The 12,948-nt window shown below is 38.5% G+C and overlaps 1 protein-coding gene across 4 annotated transcripts in view; it reads right to left on the reverse strand.

The window, feature by feature from the left end:
* Positions 1 to 1,253: 1,253 nt before the first annotated feature.
* LOC114653644 (collagen alpha-1(XV) chain-like) overlaps positions 1,254 to 12,948 on the reverse strand; it is a 261,721-nt gene continuing 250,026 nt past the window's right edge. For all 4 annotated transcript variants that reach the window (XM_028804065.2, XM_051929087.1, XM_051929085.1 and 1 more), the window contains 2 exons: positions 7,894 to 8,006; positions 1,254 to 2,889 (listed from right to left, as the gene is read on the reverse strand). In XM_028804065.2, coding sequence (XP_028659898.1) covers positions 2,673 to 2,889; positions 7,894 to 8,006 — 330 coding nt within the window. In that variant the 3' untranslated portion in view covers positions 1,254 to 2,672. The remainder of the gene's footprint in view (positions 2,890 to 7,893; positions 8,007 to 12,948) is intronic.

The following is a 12,948-nucleotide window of genomic DNA, read 5'->3' on the forward strand; positions in this document are numbered from 1 at the left end:
CGTTGCCTCAGAACCCCTTCAGATTTTTTTTTTTCTCCAGCCGTCTGGAGGTTTTTTTTTTTTTTGTTTTTTCTCTCCTCCCTGCCCATCGGACCTTATTTTTATTCTATGCTAATTAGTATTGCCTAATTTTATTTTTTATATTTTTTCTTTGTTCTCTTTCTTCATCCTGTAAAGCACTTTGAGCTACATCATTTGTATGAAAATGTGCTATAGAAATAAATGTTGTTGTTGTTAACAAGTTTGCAACCGTGTCCCCGTGTTCTTGTTGAACTCATTTTAAAGTAACAGTTTCAAACCACTGTACTACTTCCCTTCATAATTTTAAACACTTCTGCCATTCACCTTTTAATCTCCAAACCTTTAAAACTGAAAAAGTTCAACTCCTTCAATCTTTTCTCATAACTCAAATTCTGCAGTCCTGGAACCAGCCTAAGTTGCTCTTCTCTGTACTTTCTCTAGCGCTTCTACGTCTTTTTGTAGCCTGGAGACCAAAACTATTCACTCACTAGTGCGTTATAAAGCTTAAACATAACCTCCATTGACTGACATCTATTATCCTACTTGATCACTTCTGAACTCTGCCTGGAAGTTGATAGCGGAGTCCACTATGACCCCTTGGTCCTTCTCATAAGATGTACTTTCATTGTTTCAGCCCTCCCATTGTGTATTCAGATCCCATCATTTCTACTTCCTAAATGTCAGGCTTTACATTTACTTACATTCAATTTCATCTGCCATAAATCTTTCCAAGCCTGTATGCTGTCCAAGTCCTTTTCCTTCCTTTGTTCAATTCCCAGTTTGGACACAAACCTCTCACTACTAAGGCCTCCTCTAAGTTCTCTGCTCACAGGTCATGTGTACAGGGCAGAGTGAAATTCTTATTTGCATGTTGTAATCACCATGTGACACGTCACCCCTCTGTGTCATGATGATTAATGAGTATAGCTACTTACATCAACACTTCCTTAACTATAAAATTGCAGTTTACAACACCATCTCCTATCTTTTACAAAATGAAGTACTGAATTTACCTCTAACAAATAAACACAAAAGCAGTCTGTGTGGCTTTGAGGTTTCCTCTGATGTCCCCAAGAGAAGCACTGCAGGTTAACTGGGACTGAATGTGTTAAGAAAATGGATGGAAGGATGGATCACAATCAAAAAAGGAAGACAAAGATGAACCAGGGTTAATATTAATCCCTAAATGGATCAAACAAACTTTAGAGGCAGCACAACAAACACAAGTCGAGTATAAAAAAAAACAAAAAACAACTAAGCATTTATTCACTGTGCATATACTTACAGAAACATATCCTAAAATCCACTGATTCCCAATTTGGTTGTTAATATTCTTTTTTTTTTTTTTACAATTGTTTAAACCATTACCAATGAATGACTTTCGCAATATGCTTTTCTAAAATAAGTTGTGGCGACAAAATCAAACAGATGGTCTGTCTTGTTATTCTTTGTTGTTGTAACCAATTTTTATACCACACAGTACACCTAAACACAATATAAAAAATGAAGGCAATAAATATCACCTACAGCTACTGCTCCTTCATTGACATGTGAGGGGTGTCCCAAGACACCCCCGTCTTTGCTTTCTCTTACAGTGAATCTTAATTATGTGTATATCCATTCTTGAACTTTATACTATGCATTTAATAAAAAGCACCAAACCTAATACGCTGTACTCGGAGGTCTCCAAAATCTCAGCTGTACCCATTTCATGAAATTAAAAAAGGCCACAGTTAAAGCCGTAAGACGCCAGGTCCCACAAAAGGGCTGGCGCGAGGACCTCCATCTCACATCGCCATTACTGTGCTTTCTTTTGATTATGTGCCGCTAACGTTTACAGAGAGCGTACTCTGCACACGCTTGCGTCTTTCAATGCATCCCCTGTGAACTGGAGCAACTCTAACTACGTCCACATGTATCCTCCCAGTGCATAAGTGGACCTGAAGCTTTTCCAAAGAATACCGAGGGTTTTCTCAGAAAAAGCATAACACTTAAGTCCCCCTTCTCCCTGCCACTTTTGTTTTGTTGAGAAAGCACCAAATGAAGATTTTGGACACAGGCTTAACAAAGATGCATGTAAGCATCACAAGCTTAATTAAGTCTTCCACATGAATGGACGACAGTGGTAACCATTTATTTTAAGTTCTCTCTTTTTAAACAGATTTTCCTTCCTTTTCCAGGAAGCCATAGAGTTAGTATAAACTCCCAAGTTTGTCGGAGTTCTACTAAAAACAGGGAAACAGTCTAGAGCTTGGATGTCCTCTGCCGGTATAAATAAGTGATTAGTGAATAATTTACTTGAATGTTGATTTCAATTATAATACAATATGCAGAACTTAAAATAAAGAGTTCGTGAGGACAGAACAAGGCTGCTCATAAGGTGACTAAAAGCTGTCGCGGCTGTCAGTGAGCAGTGCTGTGGCACAAGCATCGCTTGTCTCCTTCTCATTTAACTCGAGGACTGAATGCTTGAGGTATCTTTTCTTTGGCATCTGCATCACTAATTGTGTTTTGATGACCAACCGTCATTGGAAGGCAATATTTACATCTTTCCGATATAAGACATTTTTAAATGATTAGTGTCTCTTTTCATTTTCTTTCCTACTGCTGACATTGCCAGACTAGTGTTCACCAGGATATCCTGTGGATGTTTATTTTCTTCGGTGATCGGGCAGGTAGCTGTTCTCAATGCAGAGGACGATGAAGTTGTTAGAGCAGCTGCGTGTATGTTGTTCCACGAGTCTTCCTCTCTGCAGAAATGAGGCTTGTCCTGTCACGGCCATGTCTCCTGCCCGCCAGGCCTCGCAGTAACTAGACATCAGACGAATTCCGCCTGGACTAGAGCCATGCCAAATCATTTTCTGGGGCCTGAGAGTAGAAATAAAAAAAGATATAGTCATTGAGGTAAATCTGGAATTTTTTGTGGTGCAATGTGCTCAATTTAATGATTGGAAAGAACTAAGCAGAAGATGATTTCTATAAACTGACTATGTCACATTTGATGACTTTTCCAGTGATTTTCAGCCGTAGCCTTTACTTACATAGTCTTACATGAGTTGGACCCAGTTGGTGGAGTGCTTCCTTGAAGGCGGCTGCATAATGTGACATGCTCTGCGACTCACTACAACTAGTCCATGACTCACTCCGCCAAAATCATTTAGTTAGCTGTTTGTGCTTATCCAGAAGTACAATAAGCATAATGTAGTGAGGAAGAATGCGGAATGCGGGAGTTTGGACCTCACAAACAGTACAGAAGCTTGTCTGTCTGACATCTCATGTTTTACGTACCAAAAGAGAATGGGAAAAGGAAAAGAAGAGCAGAGATTGCAAATGAATTTACTGTACCTGTTAAACCTTTGTACAGCGCCAGCTATGTCAGGCTGCACGTTATTATTGGTTGTCAGATAAAAGTGACTAGCAAGACCGTGCTGGAAGGTTGGCATGCAATTGATAAATGTGGCATGTCCAGCAATTTTCACTTGTGTGAACTGACATGGATCAATAATGAGATCAGCAACTGCACTAGACAAGTCGGACATACCCAAAGACTAGAAGTTGCATAATGTGACATTGGCTTAGAACTGCATTCAATGTTGTTTCTGGAAGGTGACCCCCCCCCCCCCCCCCCCCCCCCCCCTACTATCTGTATGGGGAAAAGGGACCAAAATAAAGTAAACCCAGTAGTAGTGATGCTGAGAACGTATATAGTATAACATGTCTGTCTGTTTCCTCCAGGAACATGAAGTTGCTGACCCAGGAGAGTAACTGTACCTGATCTAACCAGGCTGATGACAAGGGAGGAAGAAGAACAGGGAAAAGGAAGAATAGCATGCCATAGTGTCTGCCAGCATTATATCAGCACATCAACACATTCCTTAATAAGAAATGAAACAGAGGTGTTCTCTATGAGATGCCAGCTCTTGCCCTTGTTTTTGGTATATTTTGTCACAAATGTTTTAATCTCTTTTTAAATCCTGTTGCTTCTTCTAGGGCGGCACGGTGGTGCAGTGGGTAGCGCTGCTGCCTCGCAGTTGGGAGACCTGGGGACCTGGGTTCGCTTCCCGGGTCCTCCCTGCGTGGAGTTTGCATGTTGTCTGCGTGGGTTTCCTCTGGGCGCTCCAGTTTCCTCCCACAGTCCAAAGACATGCAGGTAAGGTGGATTGGCAATTCTAAATTGGCCCTAGTGTGTGCTTGGTGTGTTTGTGTGTGTCCTGCGGTGGGTTGGAACCCTGCCCGGGATTGGTTCCTGCCTTGTGCCCTGTGTAGGCTGGGATTGGCTCCAGCAGACCCCCGTGACCCTGTGTTTGGATTCAGCGGGTTGGATAATGGATGGATGAGTGCTTCTTCTACCTCTCTTCTGTAGTGTAAAAGGTAGGAACTTTCCTTTACAGTAGCTCAGTAAATATTACCTACATACAAGGCACAAGAAACACGTTGATCCTGCAAACATAAAGAGGAATTGAATCTGAATGTGGGGTCTGCCAGGTGTCTTTAGAATAAGAATTAGATTCTTGGGCAAATAAGAATGGTGGCCCACCAAAGGATTTTCAAATAGAAATAGACATGTTCATTGCACAGGTGGGTCTCGAATATTGGCAGCCTTGACTCAATGGAAATTCCGCAGACACGAACAAGCACATAAAACTCCAAACTTTTCTGAATTTCAATGAATTTTCATTTAGTGACTTCTTTTCTACTAAGAAATTAACTATTTTTGATGTAGTTAAATACATAGCGGCTGTCACTAACAGTACTGTATGTAGTTTGTCACCATTTCCACTCAGTTTGCACATGTCACTATAAGCAATGCTTCTCTCTGTGGTGAAATACGTTCCATCACAGGTAAGCTGCTAGATCAGGAGTTCTCAGACCCGTCCTGGGGACCCACTATGGCTGTAGCTTTTTGTTCCAACCAGTTTCTGTTTTTAAATGGACTCCTTGGGTAATTAAGTGAACTGTTATTTCCCAGATACTGTGTTTAGGGAACAATATTGAAATTAGAAAGTTTTGTAGTTAAGCATTTAAATCTATAGGAAAAATAGAAATATTTCTAAATGTCTTATGAATGTAAAAATCATGCTGCTGTGCTTTTCTGAATGTAGAATAAGAGAAGAGAAAAAATACCAGCTAATTAAATAAGATCAGTGTTATACGTTGTTGTTACTGATGATGAATTTGGTTAAAACAAAATCCTGAAGCCACGATGGGCCCCCAGGACCGAATTTGACAACCCCTGTGCTAGATCATCAGCTGTCTGTTTAGCTGAGGGATATAAGACACTACTTGTAATTCTCAGTGTCCTCAGTATGCCTTGCAGCCATGTTGTCTCATGGAGTACAACTGATGGGAGGTGGAAGTGGCACTCTGAGCAATCCCTCAGAAGAGAAAGTGCATTGATGTTAATATTACACCAGCGAACTGACAAAAGATTTGAGAAAACTGTTAGACATTTAATCAGGTAAGAGGTCAAAACCAGGAGATCAAAAACAAAAGTGTCAAAGTCAAAATGAGAGAAAAAATCAAGGTCAGAAATTTCAAGAGCAAAAGTCAGTAACCAGTAGGCCGTTTTAAATGGAAGATTTTAGCAAAAGATCATTAGCAAAAAGGGTTTTGTTATCTACAGCTTGGATGAAGCAGTGACTAATAGGGCAACCTTTTAACTTATCACTTCTTGATGTGAAGGTCATGATCTCCGAAGACACACCCTTAATAATGCTGAACACTGCCTTGAAGACAGGAGCTAAAAAAGGCAGTGATCATAATACAAAATGGCGGCCAAACTGGCCCAGAATTAAAGATAAGTGAAATAAGTGGGGAATTCAAAAATAAACATCACAATCAATATCTGTAATCCAAATTATAACAACTGAGGGAACAGTTATCAGTTAGTGGTCTGTCTGGTGTCTATTCCAACTCTATGGGGTGCTGAGATTTTATCAAAAACTCTAGGATGTTTAAGCATAGGTTGACCTTCTGTACATAGCTTTAGCTCACCTTAGTTTAACTTATATGATTTTATTGTGATTTAAAGTACAGTAATAATTGTTCCTCTACCATTTTACTAATAACTTTGACACTGGCATTCCTATGGTGTGGGGGGTCTTTTGGAAATAGCTCAAAGTACTTCATCATCTCCCCAATAGTAATTCCTGGCTACACCCTTTAAGTTTGGCATGCTTCTGTATAAAATGACCAATAAACCATTAAACATTTTTGCTAATGTTTCCATTAACAGACATTTTCAGAGCAAGCACTGATTTGCATGCAAAATGGGATCCCGAACGTCCAGATGAATTGAACTCATCTGTAATCCAAAGCCTGCCTGTAAAAACTGCTGTAACTGCTGGCCACCTCCAAACCTGATTGGATTAAACAATCCTGAGATTATGTGTGAGTATAAGTATGAATGTACATCACAGTTGCCTTTTTTATAATATTAAAAACAATTAAGTTATTGAACTAATTTAACTTAATTATTGTAATCCTGATAGGTCATCACATCATTTTCCTCTAGTTGGGTGGCATGATGATGCAGTTGGTAGCATTGCAGCCTCATGGATCCTGTGTTTTTGGTTTGAAAATTGTAGTTAGATGATACCTGTGTGTGTGGATTTTGCACCTTTTCCACATGTTTGTGTCAATTTTTCCTCCCACATCTCCAAGGTTATTATAATGGTTAGGTTAACTGATGATTCCTGATTTGCACAGAGTGCGAGTTTGGGTGTGTGTGTGAGAGGGTACTACTAGGGACTGGCACCCTGTCCACAACTGTTTCCTACTGTTGCCCAGTGTTGTCAGGTTAGCTCCACCCCACCTTTACCCTGAATTGGATTAAACAGGTCTATAAATGTTATGTTGTTTTCTTCTAATTTAACAAAGCATATGGATTAAAGCTTTGGAACATCATGGACACTTACTACAACTGCATAAGCAGCAAAGCAGTTACACATCACAGCTTAAGAAGAGGTGCTAAGAATGGTAATGCTATACCTCTTCTGTCCTCTTATAAAACCTCCACTTTCAGAATCAGGAACTGGACCAAATCACTCTCCTCTACTGCTCCAGAGTCCACATTGTATTTGGTTCATAAACAACTCAAGTCAAAACAAGGTCTACAATCGTAAGTCAAACGACAGAATAACCATAGCCAAATAGCAAACCAAAAATCAAAGTCAAAGACAGAACTTGTGTAAAGAAACCATTAATCAAAATTTGTTAACATTATATTCCCCATATTTGGTTCAGTCTGAAATATTGAATGACAGTTGGGGGACGATTGTACTGGCGCACCTGATGACATCATAAGCAACAATGACCTGGCACATCATGGGATTGAATGTAATATTAATGGTGAAGGAAACGCCATGTAATTGTGATGTTTGTGACATTTGTATTAAAATAATTAAACGAATATCAAGCTCCTTGGATTTATTAGTGTTAGCATACTGCACAACATTATATGAACATTAGTAATAAAAGCAGTTCTTTCATCTTCACACTCAGCCAGTCAAACTTCATGGTCATGGGGGCAAAAGCCTATCCTGGCAACATCAGGTGCAACTCTGAGTGGGATCCAACCCCACTATGAAGCAAACTTGCACACACCCACATTTTTGAGGTTAATTTATAGTCACTGAATTATCTAGCACCACATGTTCTTAGAACGTGGAAGACATAAGTAACCTCACATTGACATGTGGAGAATTTGCAGGATCCACACAGAAAGGAATAGGACCAGGGCTAATATATGGACACTTTTTCCAGGAACTGAAAGAAACTGCTCTAAACCACTGTGCCACTAGTGGACTTAAATTGGATGGTTTCATGTTTTATTACCTGAAATAAGTAAAAATGATTAGAAACATAACTTACCAGGAGGGGTCTGTCAACACATTCCTGCCATCAAAGGAGTATATGGGAATCTGGGGGTTGAACTGACCATTATTGGCAAATATCTCAATCCAATTGTTAAAAAGAATTTCTCCCTATAAATTAAAAACACATTAAAATTAAAGTACTGTAAATAAACTTTAAAACTGTTATAAAACATCACATATCAAGTGGTTTTCCTTACAATTTAAGGGCCTTGTTTCATTTAACGATTTAAATCCAGACTTGAATGCAGCAAAGATAGTTTCAATATCAAATGTCTAAAAATGTGTTAGTCAATATATGTCCTTTCCGTTAGTTTACACTAGTCTTACCTGTCTGTTACCTTAGCGACTAGGACTGACCAATTAAGAACTACCAGCTGGAAAAAGGCTAAACTTGGAGCAGAAGTCCTGGAAAGAGCCTCAGAAAGTTTGTGTGTCAGTTAATGCTGCACACGTGAGAGCAGGGCCAATCCAAAGCTCGGATGTGGTAACATTACTATGTGAAACTGCAACTATCCATCCATTTTCTATCAACCTGTTTTTCCAGTCCAGGGTGGTGGGGAACTGGTGTGGATTTCTGCAACATTTGGAAGAAGGTGGGAACCTGCTCTAGACTGTGCAGTAGTCCATCTCTCATGCAACACACACTCACTCAAACTAGACATTTTTAGAGTGGCCTATAAACCCAATTACATTTTTTTTGGGATGTGGGAGAAAACAAATCGTACAGCCTGGAGTTAGGCCAACAAAGACATAAGCGGAACCACAGGATAGGTTGCAAAGTTGGCAATAAACCCTACTAATAGTGTACCCTGGCAGAATTGTCTTTGTGCTAAATGTCCTCCATAGGTTGACCAGAGTGTCAAACAGATGGCATAAGGACTTTTTCTAATATTCAGCAGCTTAGCCAACATTTTTCTCTCTCTCGGCTGCTGTCTCCAGAGAGTTTAGGGTAGTGCCCAAAAAATGTTGATTTTGGCACAATAAGAGCACTAATGCACTGCATAACTAAAGTTTAATTAACAGCAAATATTGGCTTCTAAATAACAAATTGGTTGATGTGAAAACCTTTCGTCATGGTGGCCTTTCACAAACACCCATGGGTTAAAGGGGAAAATGCTGGAGGGCCAAAGTCATTAGACGTGACATTGCTGACATTTAGAAATCAGTAACATTATCTGTCTAGGAACCCGCTGCACATTTCACAAACTTGGGGAAAATGGAACACAGAATGTTTTCTTTGTGAGAAAAATCTAGAAATTAACACTAAATACATGAAACAAGCCTGATTCTGACCTTAAAAGAGATAAATCTAGTGGTTAGAGGAGCATTATACGCTGCTCTGCTTTTCAATGCATTCTGAGTCTCTCTGAGAGCCAGTGTAGCTGCTCACCTTTATTTCCCAGCTCCAAAAATAACTTGCACTTTGCACAGGTAATCAATTTTATTTTTATCAAAGATGCCATGCCAGAGGTAGTCAAAGCTCTCAAGAAAATATCCAATAGTCATCCAATTCCACCATTATCTTGTGAATGATCCCAGACCTCATTAACATTGCAGGAGTGCTCGGCTTCATTAACAGCCACCTGCCTCCATTTTGAAGCTAAAACAAACTGTCCCCTCATTACCCCAGCCCTGGGGGATGCTCTTGGGGCACATCTGGACTCTGACCTGCAATCTTCTCATTATACGTTCACTCAGGGCAGAAGGAAAAAGAGCTGAGCAGGAGTCTTTGTATTACAATGATGAATTGTTACATTTCATATGAATTATATTTCTTAAAAGCCGTGAAGGGGTAATTAGCCTCAGTTAGTGAGGACAAGTGTGTGCTCTGTCTGAATAAAGAGGGGAGCTCTTGAGATCAGGACTCAGCGGCAGATAATGGGGCTTATTCAGAATGCCAGTTGTAATGCAGCCACAGAAGGACAGAAGCCGGCAGGGGTTCAGCTAATGAAGGCAGGATGTCAATGGGAAAAAAACACTGAACAGGGTGGTAAACAGGCTTACAATCAGGAAAAGCAAAGAAGGCACAGTAGGCTTTTGCTTTTCTTATTTTATTATTCAGTGTATAGAGAGTATCCAGATGAAGATGTTGTTGAATCTTGAATTATACCCATGCTTTTACTCTGTTTTATATAATTAAATTCATCCATTTCTCAATCCATTTGCTTAAACCCTTAAACTTAAGAGGTTTGTTGGGCCCAGTTGTATTATTGGCCACTAAATTCACTTACCAATCATATTACTGAAATTTCAATAGGAAGAGGAAGCAAGCATAGCTTTTTTCACTTTAGAATTATTAATCAATTCATTTTCTAAGGCAGTGATGTGGAGTGTTTCAAAACAAGCATGGATGCAGGGCAGTGTTGAACAAGATACAAGTTCATTGTAGGTCACACTCAACCTCTCAAACTCACTCATACAAGGCCAACTTAGAACTGAAAATTAAAACTAACGTGCAGATCTTTAGTATACTGGAGAAAAACAAAGTACCAAACAAACTTCACATAGATTGGAAGATTTGAACAACTAACCACTGTGCCATACTCTTGAATGATTCCAATACAAAATGATGGGTTCAAGCAGTTCATGAAGCAGATTATGTCACAACCTGGCTGTAGAGTTTTGGCTTAATTTGCAGGGTTTCATTTAGCAAATTTATTATCTCATTTGACAACATTAATATGAAATGGTTGAAAATCAAAAATATTATCCAGATATCTAAAACAGGACATTTTAAAACTAGATTTCTAGACATCAGCACAGACTCAGTCAGCTAACTACTTTGTATTATCTGCTGGCACAGTGGAATACCAGCAACTGCAATGATGTTGTTAAAAAGTACCGTGAGATGTGCACATTTTCGAGACACTGGAACAAAGACACTTTAATAGACTTACTATTAAAAACGAAATTCTTAGGGCTACACCATAAGCAAACTCAAAGAAGAACTTCCAGGAGTAGCTCATTAAACAATGAGAATATCACTTAAAGCAAAATGCTAAAACTATGAAACCAATCGAGGGGTGGGAAGCTGTGAGTTGTTAACCAGAACAGCTTACAATATGGGTTCAGGACTAACAATGTTCAAGGTTTAAATTCACAATCTTGGACAGTGAGTTGAAATGTTGCATTGCGCCTATAGATGTGATGTGACGTGCCTTTCTTAGCGGAAGTGCAGTGCATTCTAGCAACTCATCAACAAAATGCAGAAATTAAAATAGTGGTGTGACTCACTTAAAATTAAATAACAATAGCATTAATATCCTTCCCAAGCTGAAGAATTAATTCAACGCATGCATCATGGTCATGTTTCTGATAAATAAAACTTTAAGAATATTCATAGCAAAAAATGTATCTAAGGCAAAGAGTTTTTTTCAGCAAGATGTTTAAATTTTATGAAATATTAACAATCTCCAACACACAGTCCGACGTTGCAGTTGGGAAAGCAGAAGTGTATTTCTTTGCTCACTTTTCTAATAATGTTTTACTGTTGCTTGAGTATCAGTGACTGAAATTCTTGCTGCATGATCAACACACCCCTTGTTTTACTGTAGGCTACCACAACGCAAGGTGACTTCCACATTACCCCTGACAGAAATATTGACAGTTGCTGCATTGTGAACAGTGTTTAGGAGGGTAACGTCTTTCTTGTCCTTCCATTTCATCACAATCATTCAACATTTTTTGCCATGAAGCTACACACTCACACTGAAATTTCATGCAACTGAAGTCACTAGGCAAATCACGGCAGTTTTTTGTACAGTGCCGTTTGCATCCGTTTCATTACCAATGTTAATTCACATTGTCATCACTATTGCTTGATTCAACTAATGGTACAATTTCAGTTTGTTCTACTGTAAGACTGGCTTTACTTTCTTCATTCACTTGCCATTGTGTGATTTGGTTGAAGGCTCCGCCCCGCTCATGAATATTGATGAATTACAAGAAATTGGCAAAGCACATTAAAATATTCATTATTTTTTTGCAGTGTGATGTTATATTATCTACTAGATGGCCACAGAATACTGTCCAGAGTATTGTTTGGGTTTAACACTGTACACTGCATCATAACAGCTATATCCCAAGAGATACTCTAGCTTAACCGTGTTTACACAGATTTCTGAGCCAAGGAGGTTAACAGATGAGAATATGTTTTAAATGGTCATTAAGTAAAGGAAACTAAAAATAGATGGGGTGTTGTCAAGTGGACATGTCAGATCTTATTGTTTCATTGTTGATTTAAAGATTCTTCAATTATTTCTCAGTTATTTTTGAGAATTTTAAAAATGCTTTAAATAGATATTTCTGAAATTTTTATTCCCAACTACTTTAATTGGAATTATTAAAAAAAGTAAAGTTGCAGGGACATGTACAGCAAAATCTTTTCTAATAGTAAACACAAAATAGCACCAGATGTGAAATCAGTGAAAACATCAAGAACTGCTTTTTAAAAAAACAACTGACTTTTTGATTTCCTACAAGTTTAATTTAAAACAATTTTTGCAAAGGAAGGAAGGTAACTTCCTTTAAAAAATTTATTAAAAGAGATATTACCACAAATTGATTTTATTTCAAGATTATCAACAAATTTGACAGCAGTAGATTGAATTGTTCACAAATTTTGCATGTCTTAATTGTATAAAATCATGCCAGAAATTTTGACAATTGTGCTCATAAATGCCTCAATACTTGAAAGCTAAAACCTGAACATTTCACTCCATTAAAATACCTTTCCCCTCACCTACATCTGAAGAAAGTAAAAAAGGTTCTAATTCAGACTAAGATATTGTCTAAACAGAGTTTGTTTCACATTACAATCATCACAGTGGTTAGCTTATTGTTGTCTCAAAAAGGACCTGGTGTTGTCTGTTTAAGTGTGTATTTCAATGGACTGATGTTCCACCTAGAACTGTTTCTTGACTGATACCCACTGTTTGTTGTGAAGATCGGTTCCTGGCAATTCATAAAGAATAATGTAGTCCCAGAAATGAACACCAAGACTATTCATTTTTACAACTAACATATCATAAATTAATTGTCCAAAACGCTA

The sequence above is a fragment of the Erpetoichthys calabaricus genome, chromosome 6, assembly GCF_900747795.2.
Source record: "Erpetoichthys calabaricus chromosome 6, fErpCal1.3, whole genome shotgun sequence".
Lineage (NCBI taxonomy): Eukaryota > Metazoa > Chordata > Cladistia > Polypteriformes > Polypteridae > Erpetoichthys > Erpetoichthys calabaricus.